General features: G+C 43.7%; 1 protein-coding gene across 1 annotated transcript in view; it reads left to right on the top strand.

Moving 5' to 3' along the window:
* Window positions 1-8821: 8821 nt before the first annotated feature.
* SRPX (sushi repeat containing protein X-linked) overlaps window positions 8822-17176 on the top strand; it is an 86941-nt gene continuing 78586 nt past the window's right edge. Inside the window, exon 1 of the mRNA XM_083172607.1 lies at window positions 8822-8888. Coding sequence (XP_083028733.1) covers window positions 8837-8888 — 52 coding nt within the window. The 5' untranslated portion in view covers window positions 8822-8836. The remainder of the gene's footprint in view (window positions 8889-17176) is intronic.

Below are 17176 nucleotides of genomic sequence, written 5' to 3'. Positions count from 1 at the left end.
AGATGGTGCCAGACAGAGCTCTGATCACACACACACACCTCAGCTCTTCATTTTGACAGTCTGGTAACTAGTATGTTTATAATTTTTTTAATGCATGATATTGTGAAGACACTAGATTCATTATACATAATCAAAATGTGTTAACGCGTATATTTTATCCCTGTGGCCTTCAACTTATAAGTGTTGTAAAACGAAGAAATATATATTTTTTTATGTGAGTTTTTGTTTAAATAAAAAATGATGTACATGAACTTTTGTAATTCCCCTCTAGTAAATTATGGTTTGAATAATATGTTATGAATCTATTTAATAAATTGGCATGGAACTGTGATGTGTGCAACTACAGAAATAAAGTGTTCAAGCTTTGTGTTTATAAGACCAAGATTGCATTCTTCTGTGCAAAATTATTTTATGCAATATTTATTATTCAAAGTAAAATACAGTGGCGAGGTACAAAAAAACTTGATATCACTATATGTGCTATTTATTATTTATTTACAGTTTCCTATATAGCGCAGCATATTCCGTTGCGCTTTACAATTGGCTTAATTCAGATGTGGTTGCAACTGCATCTTGTACCACAAAGTACGGATTGGTGGTGGTGGTTGGGGTCAGGGAAATGGCCTTTTTCTTAAAATGGAGGTGTGTCGCTGCCATTTTGAGGGTGAGAAGGGGCCATGATCTCCGTAGATGGATATTTCCTGGCCTCTGTAATTAGTGGTTTGTGCGGCACCATGGGTATTGTTGGTCACCCGATGATGAAATCATTACTGCAGCCGGAGGCTTATGCTAGTGATAGACGCCTCCTGCTTCATTACTATATAGTGCTATTACTGCTGCTTTTAAGGTACTCCAGCCACATCTAAATTAGGCACAGTATACGCTAGAAGAAAACATGCTGTGCCCTTTATGCACAATCCATTTAAAGAAAAGAACAGGGTTCTTCTGTGACCCCATTTGCCCAGGCGAGGATGCATATTTAGCTTGTATTCAGGTGACAGCATGATTTGGCTTCAGAGTTGAGCTGTGTTCATCCACTAACTCTTGGACCACACATTGCGTTTTAACGGTCTTGCTCAATAGGTCTTCTATGCGGCCGGCTACACATATGTGGCGGTGCCGCATCACAGGATGAACAGATATGAAATAGAACATTTGAATGTACTGTATGTGTTCTCACAATGTGCCCGTGCCGCACAGCCTGCTACCTAATCACTGTGTCACTGGCCGGACACACCAATTATGTTCTGCAACATCCAGGGAAAAGGCTATGTGCGGCTGACATGTGAACAGAAAAAGCTGTATCCTGTTAAGCAGGTCCCATTAAACGGCATCTTGTGAAAACACTATGTGTGGCCCAAGCATTAGGCTGCTAAGCTTTATGCTAACCCAAATTCCTCCATGCCTAGTTTTTCATAGAAAAATGTACTTTGATGATATACAAAAAAACACGTTACATTTTTGCGTAATTGTTACAGCATTGCTGAAACAATATTGAAATATCATCAATACGTTTAAAATACAATGTAATGTATGTAGTATACAATAGGACATCCTACACTATACAGTATTTACTGCGCTATTTAATCATCGCTCAACGAAACAATCAACTAATACAATTTCAATAACGATCAGTGTGTCTGTCTGACAGGGTGTTGGAAGGTATTCACATGCAGTAACATAACAGGGCTTTACAGTGACCTATGCCCTCTAGCTCATGACATCATGAAGAAGGGTGGGGCTTTCAGCCACTTGGAAGAACAGCACTGCCCAGAGCATCAGTTTGTATGTCTTGAGCTTCCAAAGGATGCTCTGGGCAGCACTGCAGCAGTATAATTGGCACGCTGATGCAGGGACTGTGGGGCAGTGATGCCTGGATACAAGCACGTTTGAACCTTATTGAGGTACGCCAACCATTATTACTTTTATGTCTGAATAAATATACTTTTTTAATGTATACATGTGATATAGAGCACTCCTTTCATTTTTTTGTATTGAATATTCTATAAACTAGTCTGCCATAAACACATTAAAACGCACACACTTATACTAGGATTCATTTTTTTACAGAGTCAATTAACCTACCAGAATATTTTGCTATTGTGGGAGAAAATCCTATAGCTTCTTTCGGGGTCGGTTCTTCTTTTTGAATAATACTTTGCAGCCTTGCTGCTAATACCACTTTTACACCAAAATCCCAGATCTGACCCGGTATTTGAAACACGGTTCCAATCTGTGTCAAACTGGGATTGCCACTCTTACACTGCGGTGCCAACCCAGAATATTCCTGACCTCTCCAAGCGCCGGACTGCCAAGTGTCACTGTAAGCTGCTGGGCTGCCCCCAGCCTCCGTGCACCCCCCAGCCCCCGTCCGCAAGGTGAATGGTTGCCGCTCACAGGCATCCATTCACCTCCTCCATGGCTCCACTGCTGTGTGCACAGTACAGCAGACAGCAGCGGAGGCTTGTGCGTCCCCCACCCAACCTCCATACTGACTGCAGGACACTATGAGAATGGAGGTAGCCTATAGGAGAAGACTAAAGAAGAACCAACAAGGTTTTTGGGGCACACTTGATATAATAAACAATTTGATGGATGTACAAATGGAAATAGCAATAAAACTTAACTTTTAATTAAACTTAACAGGACACTATGGTCAGGAGGTTGGGCTCCCTAATTGGTGTAAACGGGTCCAGGATCGAATGACACGGTATAGCCGTTTACACTTCTCCACCACCCAGGGTTTTTTTTTTTTCAGCTACTCCATTTACACCACCTTTGACCCAGATCAAAGAGGCAAAAACTTAGGTTTTTGCAGTGGTGTAAAAGGGGTATCATTGAATTGGTCCCTAAGGAAAAGTATGTGTCTTATCTTCTATAAATTAATCTGCTGTTTTCACTCAGTTTTGGCAGCCATTTTGTGAGATTAATTTTACAGGTCTTTTTAACATGTACCCTTACCATATACTTCATAACAAAGTTAACAAATATTTCATCAGTTTGTGTATTGTTTTTCAACTGCAGGCCCATAAGGCCTTTAATCTGGCCCTGGTAATGTGCAATAACGCCAGCCAGCCTGGCTGCTCGTGCACAGTAAGCCATTTTCTTTCTTCAGTTTGCCTATGTGCAGTAAGCAGTTTGAACAATGCAAAGAGCTGGTCGGACTGTGCAAGGACTTCAGGTAACCATAAAGGCAAAACAACCCTGAGGTAATGCTATTTTTTTTTTTTTACACAATTGCCATCATGCTACAGAATGGGGGCAGTGCTAGTATATGCAAAAACAGATTGATTTCCTCTACCTCCCCCATGGCAGCCATTACATATGGGTTCTTCCCTGATTGGGTAGCTTTGGAAAGGAAAAAAAGACTCCTCCTGTATAAAAGGCTCCTCCTCCTTCCTGCTTGTGTCTTTTTTTCCTTTCCCTAAAAATGGGTAGCAAAGAGGTGGTGGCTTACCCTGTGAAGTTTGGTCGGTCTCCCCCCATGCCTTCCGGGGTTACAGGGGGGAGACAAGGTGCGGGAGAGTACCGAGTCTCACGGGCCGCATGCCGTCCTCAGGTGTAGGCGGCTACAGGCGGTGGCATCCTAGGTGGCCAAAGGGAGCGGTCATCTGTCCGGGTCCATCAGTGGTGAAGCCGGGTGGGCGTCTGGACACTCGCGGCAAGCGTGGAGCCGCGAGTGAGATGGCGTGCGCGCGCAGGAGGCGCCGGAAGATGATGTCGGGCGCAGCAGCGTGGGCTGCGTGACGCGCATTTCCGGGGACGCCGGGCACGGAGTGCGCGGCCGGATGACGCCGCCGGCCACGATTGGACAGTGGCGGGCGCGCGGCTATATGAAGCCGGCTGCCGATTACACTATGTCACCAACGGAGGTTGTTCTCCCAGGCTGAAGCATTCAGCGGCTTTGGACAAAGCAGAGTTCCGTTTTGGCGGTTGGCCGAGCAAACTACCACTGCGTGGTAAGTGAGTACTCACTATGTGGATTGCTATTTGTGGATTAGTTTGGCACTAAGGTATCATGTCTTTTTAGACGGTACTACCTAGTATGGAGGAAGAGAAGAGACAGGCCATGCAAAAGTCAGGGTAAGCCACCATGAAGATAAGGTGTGGTGTTAGATTGTATATGTATGGTAAACAAAGTGTAGGTGTCACACAGGTCTGACAGCAGTAAAGATAAAGGTGAAGGAAAGGCCAGGCATAAGAAACAGCATGTGGACAGATGCTTGATGTGTAACAAAACCTTGCCAGACAAACATGTGGGCAGCGTCTGTGAGGCGTGTAAAGTCCCAAGAATACCGTTGTCGCAAATGTCCGGGTTGGTGGACATGATCAAAACGCCTCTGACTGGCACCTTTGTGACACAGGAAGATTTAGTAAAGGCAACAGGAAAAAGGGGGCGCTCCAGAATGAGCGAGGGAGAGTCTGGTGAAGAAGCTGGAGTCTCCACGGCAGAGGCCTTAGAGGAACCAGATGATACACCGGTTGATAAAACGGATAGTGACTTTAGTGTGGATATGGTGGAAAATTTGTTGGCTTTGATAAACAAAGCGCTTAACATAGAGGAGGCCCCAGAAGAACTTAAATTACAAGAATTATTGTTCAGAGACAAGAGAAAGAGGAGTAAGACATTCCCATTGTCACAGCCATTAAAGGATATAGTCCTAGATGAATGGAAGCATCCTGATAAAAGGACAGTGGTCCCAGTAAAAATGGGGAAGATGTATCCATTCCAGGCAGATCTCACTTCTGCATGGGATGAGCTGCCGAAAGTAGACGCAGCAATTGCGAGGCTTTCAAAAAAGACGACCCTCCCATTGGAGGACGCAAATAATTTTAAAGACCCCATGGAACGCCGAATTGAGCTGGGGCTAAGGAAACAGCACTTGATCACAGGGGCAGCGCTGAGACCGGCGGCAGCCTTGGCCATCACTTCAAGAGTGACAAGAGAGTGGTGTAACCAGCTGGAGGCAGATATGCTGGACGGTATAAGGAGTTCTGAACTGCTCAAGACTGTGCAGAATGTACAGTTGGCAATCGAATTTATATGTGAAGCATCACTAGATGCTATGAAGCTAGCGGCTAGAGCGGGGGCGGCTGCAGCAGTGACCAGACAGGCCCTATGGCTCAAACCATGGGCGGCTGATGTACAATCAAAGAACAAGCTATTAACTCTACCCTTTCAAGGGGATTACTTGTTCGGCACCCAGCTGGATCAGACGATTACTAAGATCTCTGGAGGAAAATCAGTGTGGTTGCCCCAAGAAAAGCAAAATAGGAAAACGCCTGGAAATAGAAACTTCAAGTTTCAGTCTCAAGAATACAGAGAGGCTAGAAGTTATAGGCCTGGTAGAGGATACAGAAGAGGTACCTGGTTGTCAAGGGCGAATTTTCAGGCCCAAAGAGGCAGGGACAGTAAGTTCACCACGAAGCAATGACGCCGAACCCCAGGCGGTTGGGGCCAGGCTGCTCGAATTTCGAAGCGCCTGGGAGGTATCCACCTCGGACAGGTGGGTACTAGAGATTATACGTCAAGGCTACAAAATAGAATTCAAAGAGCGCCCGGGGGCGTATTTCACAGAATCACCTATACCAAAGGACCCAGTGGAGAAGGAAGCATTACTGTCCAGCCTGAAGGAAATGATACAGCAAAGGGTGGTGGTAAAAACGCCACAGTCGCAAATAGGAGAAGGATGGTATTCGCGATTCTTCGTGGTCCAAAAACCGTCGGGGAGATTCAGAACGATACTGGATCTAAGAAAATTAAATCGGTTGGTCGAGGTAAAAACTTTCAGGATGGAGTCGGTAAGAAGTATATTACCAGATCTCAGGAAGAACGCTTACATGACCTCTATAGACCTCAAAGATGCGTATCTTCATGTACCCGTATGTGTCAGTCATCAAAAATATTTAAGGTTTTCTATCCAGGGTGTAAGCTATCAATTCACGGCGCTGCCATTTGGCCTGGCAACATCGCCAAGGACTTTTACCAAAATACTGGTGGTGATAGTTGCAAGGCTAAGACAAAAGGGCATAGTGATATGGCCGTACTTAGACGATTTGCTAATTATGGCGGAGACAAGAGAGTTAGCGGCGAAACACACCGAGGAGGTCTTACAGTTTTTAATGATGCATGGTTGGCTGATAAACAAAAAGAAGAGTCAATTACAGCCCTCGAACAAAATAAAGTACCTGGGAGTGGTCTTGGACACTCGATCTCTCCGGGTCGCCTTGACGCCCGAAAGACAATTGAAAATAATTCGATCAACAAAACCCTTAATAGGGAAGTCGGTGACGTCAGCGGAAGCATGTATGAAAGTGTTGGGGCTAATGGCCTCGGCATTAGAGACATTGCAGTGGGCGAGATTTCATACAAGAAAACTGCAGAGGTGCTTCTTAACGCAGTGGAATGGCAACAACAAGGATCTGACGCAGAGGATTCTGCTAACACAGAGAGCCAAGGAAGACCTGAGGTGGTGGTCAGACAGAGCCCGGTTACAGGCAGGAAGGTTATTCAATCTGACAGAACAGATAGTGGTCACGACAGATGCCAGTGGAACCGGTTGGGGGGCGGTCTGCGAGGACCTGTCATCCCAGGGAGTCTGGTCAATACAAGAGAAAAAGATGCATTCAAACCTCAAGGAAATGAGGGCGGTAGTATGTGCATGCAGAGTCTTCCAAGAAAGAGTAAAAAACAAGGAGCTGGTAGTCAGATCAGACAATCAGGTGGTCGTCTCATACATAAACAGACAAGGAGGAACACTGAGCTTAAGCATGATGCGGGAGGCCGAGAGACTGCTGACCTGGGCAGAAGAACAAGTTCAAAGCCTGAAGGCGGTATGTCTGGCAGGCAAGGAGAATCAGGTAGCAGACGGCCTAAGCAGGACTCTCTGTCTGCCAGGCGAATGGGGCCTTAACAGAGAAGTGTTCACATGGTTGACAGAGAAGTGGGGCAACCCATGTGTGGATCTCATGGCATCAAGACAAAACAGGAAAGTAGAGAGGTACTTTTCAAGGTTCCAGGACCCGCAGGCCGAGCAGTGGGACGCATTAACAGCAGCTTGGCCAAAGCAACTACTTTACGCATTTCCACCGTTTCCGATAATTCCGCGCTTCCTAAGGAAGGTGCAAAGGGAAAAGGCGACGGTGATCGCGATTCTGCCAAAATGGCCGAGGAGACCTTGGTTTCCTCAGCTACTTCACATGACAGTAGAGGGGCCGATGCAACTTCCAGAGAGGCCGGATCTGCTAATACAGGGCAAGGTGCAGCAGCCTCAGCCATTGGCCTGGAATCTGATGGCGTGGTTATTGAAACCAGGACACTTCTGAATAGAGGGTTTTCTAGTCAAGTGGTGGAGACACTACTTAAAGCTAGGAAGCTGAATACATCGAAGGCTTATTACAAAGTCTGGTTAAAATACACATCATGGTGCAGAGAGAGGAACAAAAGTCCAGAGCAAATACCTGTGATACTGGACTTCTTGCAAGAGGGCCTGGACAGAAGGCTAGCAGTTAGCACCTTGAAGGTACAGGTGTCAGCGTTAGCAGCTATGTTAGACAAGGATATAGCGGAGGATCGATATATCCAAAGGTTCTTTCAGGCGGCGAAAAAGATAAGGCCCAGATTTCACCAACCTCTGGCACCTTGGGACTTGAATTTAGTACTCAATGCTCTTACTAAGGAGCCTTTTGAACCTTTGCAGGAAGTTTCGCTTAGAATACTTACCTGGAAAGTAGCTTTTCTGGTGGCTATAACATCAGCCCGAAGGGTATCAGAAATGCAAGCGTTATGGTCTGAGGAGCCTTTCATGAATATGTTTGAGGATAAGGTTGTGCTACGGACGAATCCGCAGTTCTTGCCCAAAGTGGTATCGAACTTTCATGTGAATCAGGAGATTGTTTTACCGTCATTCTGCGGGGACCCCAAAAATGATAAGGAAATACGTCTGAATACGCTGGATGTAGTTAGGGCTCTGACCGTATATAAGCAAAGAACTGTAGAGTTCAAGAAAGATAAAAATCTATTTATACTTACTGAGGGTAAGAACAAGGGTCAGAAGGCGTCAAAAATAACGATTGCCCGGTGGATTCGGTGTTGTATCCTGGAGGCATATAAAGCAAGTAAGGAAGAACCACCAAGAGGGTTGAAGGCGCATTCGACCCGGGCAGTGGCGACTTCTTGGGCGGAGAAGGGCGAAGCTTCTATATTGGAGTTGTGCAAAGCAGCAGGGTGGGCTTCGGTGCACACCTTTGCCAGACATTACAGGTTGGATGTGATGGCGTCGGCAGATGCTAAGTTTGGACGTAAGGTATTGTCTGCAGTGATATAAAAAAAAAATATATATATATATATGATAAATAGTAAAAAAAAAAAAAAAAAAAAGGATATTTTTGTTGTTATGAATTATAATTTGCCCAGCCCAGTGAATTTGAACTGCTTGGGTATTACCCATATGTAATGGCTGCCATGGGGGAGGTAGAGGAAATATCAGATTCTTACCTGATAATATGCTTTCCTCTACTCCACCATGGCAGCATAGTTCCCTACCCTGTATTTGTGTGCAATTAACTGTTTGTGTTTGAGAGCTAGGAACAAAGACACAAGCAGGAAGGAGGAGGAGCCTTTTATACAGGAGGAGTCTTTTTTTCCTTTCCAAAGCTACCCAATCTGGGAAGAACCCATATGTAATGGCTGCCATGGTGGAGTAGAGGAAAGCATATTATCAGGTAAGAATCTGATATTTCTCAGTGTTATCTCTTCTGTTTCCAGTTCCAGATAAATGTGCAGCTAAAAGAGTGGTGGAAAAGCTGTCAATTCACTAATCAAGGGAAAGAAGGAATGGATGGCTGGATGAGCTGCAAGATGCTGCCATCACTGAATGCAACAACAGGTACACCTAAATAATGTGAAGAGAAATATTTCCTTTTACACAATTATTTATTGTAAGTTAATTATTATTTTCCAAAACAGCCACACTATGCGCAATATTATAATCCAGCGCACACATCTCTCTCAGCATATGAAGTCTGTCCTGCATACTTGGTTTGCTTTCTATGAATGAACGGCAATAATTTATTTCCCTCAATATGCTTATGATTACACAGAACATAAAGAAACCCAGTGTACAGTTGCCAGCTCTTCATACAGAGAACAAATTGTTTACTGATTCCCATTTCCATCCTTTAAAGATCTCTCAGCATTGCTCATAACCAACTATACTTAAGGTTGCATTATAATTGCTGAGAATGGGACATTTTAGGTCACAGGTGCTATGCGTGAACCGGCCCTATACACCTTTACATAAATTTTAGAAATATTAAGAACATTTTTCTGCAACATGCATGGAAGGTAACACATACATATATGATATATACTTACTGTGTGTAAAAATACATGGATAAAAGCAGAGATGATGCTCCACGTAGTGTAAAACAAACATTTATTACATACCCATAAAAACAATATAAAATACAAGTACTGTGTATGGCCTTATACAAAGGCTGTATTTCAGATGTGTAATTGAAAAAGTGGTAGCTTCTTCTCTGAGATCCCGGGTCTCCAAAGATAACTCACACTTGCCTTTGCAGTCTCTATCCACGGTATTATAGCCTCCAGTCAGAAATACACCAACGCGTTTCTGCTTCTACTAAGCCTTCCACTTTTTCAATTACACATCTGAAATACAGCCTTTGTATAAGGCCGTACACGGTACTAAGCCCCCTGTATTTTATATTGTTTTTATGGATATGTAATAAATGCTTGTTTTACACTATGTGGAGCATTTTTTTCTAACCAAGGTAAAAGGAAGTTTTGACAAGTTTTGGACCACTGTGGATATTGTTGGAGGATCTATGAGACATCTTGTGGCCTAAGTTAAGGCCCATATGTGGTACGGAGTAGGAATAATATAAGATCATATTCTGATAGATTGCAAATTATTTTGAAGATACTGCACTATGAGAAGTGGGTTTTTTTTAGGTACTTTTGAACGTAATTAAGGACATTGGAGAAATCTTGTATTTCAAGTGGGAGCGCCTCAGCTAAACCACCCTCTTCACATTTGTATCTTTGGAGTAGCTGTGCGGTGACTACTCCTTTAATTTGGAGCGCAAGTTTTAATATATATTCTTGTATAAAAGTAGAGATGAGCGCGTTCGGATTGGGGCAATCCGAGCACCCCCGAACACCCCCAATCCGAACACGCTTCCGAGCCTGTTCGGTTTTCCCGCCCAGGCTCAGGGCGCAAGTTTCCGGAGCTCGCGATATCCCGCTGTCGGATCTCGTGAGATCCGAACCCTATAAAGGGGCGGCCAGGTGGGCGCCATCTTCACTCCAGCCTTGGAGATTGAAGAGGGAGCATGTCCTGGCCGTCTGCCTGTCCTCCAGCATGCTCACTCTCCCACCCGCTTCCCGCTGCCTGTGTGTCTGTGCCTCATAGATAGCTGCTTAGCTGTAGTAGTTTTAACTACTACAGCTCCTTCCTTCTGTTCTGTAGTCCAGTTCAGTGGCACTGACAGTCTGCCTGTCCCTCATAGTTCTGTAGTTGTTTTAACTACTACAGTTCTGTAGTCCAGTCCACTACTAGTACAATGCTACTTTTACCTAAAATATATGTTTTGTTAAAGATATAACAGCATTTGATTCATAATTGCAGATCTAACATTCTCATTAGTGTGTTACTATAATGAGAACTATTCTCAGTGTAGGTAATTACAGAGGTTTAAATAGTCCTCTTCCTGCTTCCGCTGCCACCTCATGTTCCCTGTCTTTCTGCTTCATTTAGTCTGGCTCCTGATACTGACATAGCATTTACCAAACAGAAAATCTCTCTCCTATTGCTTTTCCAGACTGTAGACATTTTTTCATCTTATTTTTAAGAACATTAAATTAGAGATGAGCGGGTTCGGATCCTAGAGATGCGAACCGCCCCCGAACTTACCTTATCCGAGGCCGGATCCGAGGAGTTCGCTGGGTCCCGCCATCTTCCCGAGTCCAAAACGAGGCCAAGACGTCATCATCCTGCTTTGGATTCGGATCTCTATAAAAGAGCCATCTTCATTCGGCATGTAGAAGTCAGACAGCACAGATTTGTCCATGCTGTCTGTACACACAGAAAAAAAAGCTATGGGGGACAAAATACCACTGTGGGGGGACATTCTAAGGGAGGAACTAACAGAAGCTATACATTTATGGGGGTTGCTTAAGGGGGACAAATATATATCGGGAAGGAACAAAAAGTACATTTACTAAGGGGGAACTAATGGTGCAGGAACTTTTGTACATCTACTCCTGTACATCTACTAAGGAGCAACTACTGAGGGGGAAAAAACTATATTAAACTCCGCACAGTTAGGGCCATGGTGGGTATTGAACCCATGGCCTCAATGCTGTGAGGCAGTAATGCTAACCATTACACCATCCGTACTGCCTGTCATATAATTCATGGGTTGCTGCCAAGTCTTCTGTATAATTCATGGGGTGCTGCTAAGTGTGCTGTATCAGTCCAGGGGTGATGCTATGTGTGTCGTATCAGTCCAGGGGTGCCTGCATATGTGTGGTGTAATTTCAGGGGTGCCCCCATGTGTCCTGTATCAGTCCAAAGGTGCCCGCATGTGTGCCGTATAATTCCAGGGGTGAGCCAAGTCTGCTGTATAATTCATGGGGTGCTGCCAAGTGTGCTGTATTAGTCCAGGGGTGATGCTAAGTGTTCTGTATCAGTCCAGGGGTGATCCTAAGTGTTCAGTATCAATCCAGGGGTGATGCTAAGTGTGCCATATCAGTCCGGGGTGGCCTGCATGTGTGCGTTGTAATTCCAGGGGTGCCCCCATATGTCCTGTTGTAAGTCCAGGGGTGATGCTATGTGTGTCGTATCAGTCCAGGGGTGCCTGCATATGTGTGGTGTAATTTCAGGGGTGCCCCCATGTGTCCCGTATTAGTCCAAAGGTGCCCGCATGTGTGCCGTATAATTCCAGGGGTGAGCCAAATCTGTCGTATAATTCATGGGGTGCTGCCAAGTGTTCAGTATCAGTTCAGTGTTTGTGCCGCACACTTGTGTGACTTAGCATAGTTATACAGCTACCTCGGTGCAACCTTTTGGCCTAAAAACAATATTGTGAGGTGTTCAGAATAGACTGGAAATGATTGGAAATGAATGTTATTGAGGTTAATAATAGCGTAGGAGCAATAAAAAAAAATATAAATACGATTTTAGCCATTTTTATGCTTTTAAAAAAAAAATCGGAACCCAAAACGTTTAGGGGGGTGTTTTGGCAAAACCCATTAGAACCCAAAACCTGAAGGTAATCAGAACCCAAAACCCAAAAAGTGTTATAATTAATTACTTATGGTATGAAAAACATAAATCATTATGGGGGAGATTCTCTAAGAATCTCCGCCCCCCTTCGCCTCTCTTCGCATTTATAATTATCGCATATAATGATAACGGGGTTTTTACCGCATTTTTCGCTTAGAGAATCTCCCCCAATATTATATATAAAAAAATACACTTATTCAAAAATACACTGGTCATGTTATAAAGAATACTTTTGCTTAAATGTCTATGAGAATACATCCCGCATTAAGGAAATTCCTAGTCTTAAATTTATAATCTCAATCATAATAAATGGGATAATGTATGAATACTACAGAATATATGTTTTTTTTACATTATGCTGCTGATAGTTGCTGTGCTCTATACTTCATTATTGGATTCTTAATTTCTACTGTTTGTTATTTATAATTTTATAGAAACACATTCCAAGAGATTGTCTCGTTAAGTCCATTCGGGACCAATGTGTTTAATTTATTAATCCATTCTGTTTCTTTTCGATTCTATATTTTTTGTCTGTCTCCCCCAGTGGAGGGACATGATCGATTATTTTGCATCTGAAATTAAATAATGAATGGCCATGGGATTTAAAATGCTGCGCCACTGGCTGGTCTACTTCTTTACTTTCTAGTATAGCTTTAATGGCCGATCTATGTAGTGCCATTCTTTCGCGAAAACTGCGTATTGTTTGCCCAACATAATATTTGCAGCATGGGCATATTATTATGTATACAATATATTGAGATTTACAGGTAAGGACATGTCTTATTTTGAATTTTTTTCCCAGATTGGGGGTGTTTGAACTCGGGTCCACTCTCCATGTACCCATTAGTGGCATTATGTTCAATATTGGTTTTTACTAATCTATCCCTAAAAAAATGTCCCCGTCGATAACTGGGCATAGGTGTTTTTTTTCGAAATACATGTACATTTTTTATCTCCTGACATAATGGGCCAAAGTGCATTTGGTGCTCGCGGTAGTACTACACTAGTAGGGGTGTAGGTGGTGACAAATGGTATCCTAGTATTTAAATTTGTTTTTATGTTGTAGAAGACGTTCTCTTGACATATTTAATACTTCCACCTTTTGTTGGTTAAATGTTTTGATGTTGTATGGTGGCAAATTTGTCTACCATTTCATCAAGGGCCCTTTCAGCTTTTTCTGGATTGTTGGTAATTCTAGCCACTCTCATAAATTGGGATTTTGGTAATCCCTTTTTGAGAGGTGGCACATGATTACTGCTATGTAACAGCAACGTGTTTCTGTCGGTATCTTTATTGTATACAGTTGTTTCAATCCTCCCCTGTACAATAGAGATATTAACGTCCAAATATTTGACTTTGTCTGGACTAATATTGAAGTTGAGTTTGATAGGTCCATTCTGGCAGTTAATCTTCTGCAAGTTGTCCCATGGTTCCAGTCCACTGGCTATGGGACAAAATGCGTTGCTATTAATCCTGGATGAACGGATACCCATTTTTATTGGAAAAATTATTAGCACAAAAGGAACTGACCCAGTAGTTATACCTAAATTCTTATGGTGCTATCCACATAACCACTTTGAGACTCTCACAATTAATCTCCTCATTAAAGACATAGGAGTCTTATAGGATCAGGAAAATTTCTTCTCAAAGGAAAAGAGGATATACAGTATATTATTATTCTTTATTTATAAGATTTTAAAACACTGTTCCCCTGATGACGTCTGTCTTGTGCCAGCACTTGTGCAATGGATGTGCCTGTGGCAGGACCAGACAGCTCATGTGCACAAGTGGTGGCTTTGACCCGGCATCTATGATCTGCATCAGCAGCAGTCCATAGAACCCATATAGGCAGGCAGTGGCTTCCTACAGAAAGCCAACTCTCTGCTAATCGCAGCCGGTCTGGCAGTCCTGGAGTGTAGGCAGACTCCAGCTGGATCAGTGGATTTTACTGGGGGACTGCCAGTGCCTAATGTCCAATTAGGCACGTGCCTAGGGGTCGCACTTGGTGGCGTGTGTTGGTTCGATCAGCCTGAAATGTACAAGTAACTGCAAAATATTTCCACTGCACTGTTCCATATGCCATCTTGAATGGAGTGTCTAAGTGAGTATCACGTGCATATAGCCCCTGTAAGCTGTCCTAGTTAGTAAATATGTATACATACAGTAAATATAAAAATGTCAAAAGTCACAGCCAATTTTAATAGGATAATTTTTAAAGCTGCTTTTATCAAATAAGGGCTTATAACCACCAATGAAAATAATTAGATGTGCACCGGACACTTTGGGGGTTTTGTGTTTTGGTTTTGTTTCTAGCTCTCCTTTCATGTTTTGTCTGGATTGGTTCTGCAAAATCACCAATTCGGGTTTTGGTTTTGGATCTGTATTTGTTTGAAAAAAATCATAAAAACTGTAAAAAACACAGAATTTGGGGTTGTTTTTTTTTGTTCCTATAGCCGAAGCTCGCAGAGAATGGGTCCTGCGTGCACGAGAGATGCTCGCGTGCCGCATTCGTGGCAATGGTACTCCCAAGTGAACTTCGTGCTGAGGCGGGTCGCTATGGTCCGATGGCCAGCTAAATAAGCGTAGCTCCATTTGTAGACAGTGGAATTCCACCTCAATACTACCTCTTCCTTCAGGTGATGGCACGGCAGGTTCAAGGGGGTTTGCTGCCGCACCATTCTTCGACACGCGCTCTCTAAAATTTTTCAGGCCATCAACAGCAACTCCTGCACGCCCCTGTCTTTTTTTTTTTTTTTTTTTTATTCTGCACCACCAAATTTATTGTTTGATCAAAACATGTGATGTGCTGGAATCTGCCCAGATGTAATGCTCGCACAATATTAGTGGCATTATCAGATATCACAAATCCCCAGGAGAGTCTAAGCAGGGTAAGCCATTGTGCAGTTATGTCCCTAAGTTTCTCTAAGAGATTCTTATTGGTGTGCCTCTTATGGAAACCGATGATACACAGAGTAGCCTGCCAAGGAATGAGCTGGTTTTTGTGAGATGCTGCTACTGGTGCCTCTGCTGTTGTTGCTGCCTAAGGCAGTACATCCACCACATTGAGCTTTCACATTCATGTAGTCCTTAGTTTGCATTGTTCCACTAGTCCACATGTCTGGTTAAATGGACAATGGGTACAACAGCATTTTTAAGGACACTAGTGAAGTGGAATATAGAAGAGATTTGGTATTGGAGATACACTAGCACAGTTGTTATGGCCTCAGTGATCCGCTTTGCAACAGGGTGACTGCTGTCATAATTCATCTTTCTTGCAAAGGACTGTTGGACAGTCAATTGCTTAGTTAAAGTAGTATAAGTGATCTTCCGACATCCTCTCTGGGATGACGGTTGATTCACAGTAGCACTCATGGATCCTCCGGAGGAATCCCGAATAGGAAAGGAGTCAGTCATGGCAGTGACATGGCCTGCAGAACTACTGCAGGTGCTTAGATACAACAGGAAAAAGCTAATTAAGTGTCACTGGACTGCTTACGCTCTCAGCCAAAGCTTCTGAATTAGGCAATGACTTATGATGAATGCGCTGCAGGTGATGTACAGTATAAGTATACTTATTATGATTTTACAAAGAATACATGTGGCGTGACAGTTGTTGCCCGGATTTGGATAGATATAATTCCAGAGAAGTGAATCTTTTGCTATTTTGCCCAGGCACGACAATGGGTCTTTTCATCCCATGGCCAAAACTGTCTCCACCGGTGCCTGATTCAAACAAACCACATCACCATCAGAAGCCTCATTGTCAACTTTCTCCTCAGCACCAGTTCCTGGTGTACTTCTACAGTGACATCCTCATTCTCAATGTCAGCAATTGGACTGGTGGTGCTCCTCAAAGCACATGCAGAGCGTGTGCAAATGGTGGAAGGAGCCCCCCTTCCTGTACAGCGTTGGGAAGGTCAGGCCTACATATCAAACCACAGATAAAAAATTCAATTTTTCAAGAGGGAGGAGGGCTTCCATGTTCATGAGAAGCTGAACCACCAGTCATGAACATAGGTCAGGGCCTTAGCCTTTCCTTGCCACTTCGTGTCATGAATGGCATATCGCCAATTTTAAGTTTCTTTTCAGACAATTAATATTTGGGGGGGCTTGTTTATTTTACAAAAATTTGGGTTTGGGGATTTTACATGCTCTCTGCGACATTAGGCATCGGCCTTAGCAGACAATGTGGATGGACTTGTCAATGTCATGCCTGGTGGCAGCAGCTTCAGCACTATAGTAGGAAGGGGTACCTGATCTTTAAATTGTTTTTATTCCATTTCACTATCAACACACACCACCAATGGACTTATAGACTTATATACAGCAGCACAGGACAGCACCACTGCACCTATATATATGGCCACACTGTGTGTGTGTGTGTGTGTGTATATATATATATATATATATATATATATAGAAACGACAGGATCCGGCACTCCAATGGTTAACAGGTTGCAGCTTGCTCAGGTGCCTTCCCAGCACTGAAGCAAATACAGACGGGGTTGTAGCAAGGGCGGCACTCGGAGACTTCATAAAGTTTTAGATGCTTTATTGCATGATAGTCAACACACCAACACTGTGTTTCGAGCTGCTGCTCGTCCTCAGGGTATGACAAAAAACTTCATACTGTGCACAATAAAATACCCTAGCAGTGAATATCCCCGCCCACACCTGATTGCATACTCACCTGGATCAGCTGTCCTCGCCGTCCATCGGGCGCGAAGTTGGACCGTCCGGTCATTCACTCCGGCTTCCGGGTTGCGTCACAGTGAAAGCGACGCCTCCTGTCCGCCTGTGATGACATCGGCACTATCTCACTTGCTGCCTCGCGGGACTACGCAGTATGGCCGCCGGGTGGTTGC

This window comes from Crinia signifera, chromosome 2 (genome assembly GCF_055691185.1).
Source record: "Crinia signifera chromosome 2, ASM5569118v1, whole genome shotgun sequence".
Lineage (NCBI taxonomy): Eukaryota > Metazoa > Chordata > Amphibia > Anura > Myobatrachidae > Crinia > Crinia signifera.
This window is presented reverse-complemented; position numbering and strand designations above follow the sequence as displayed.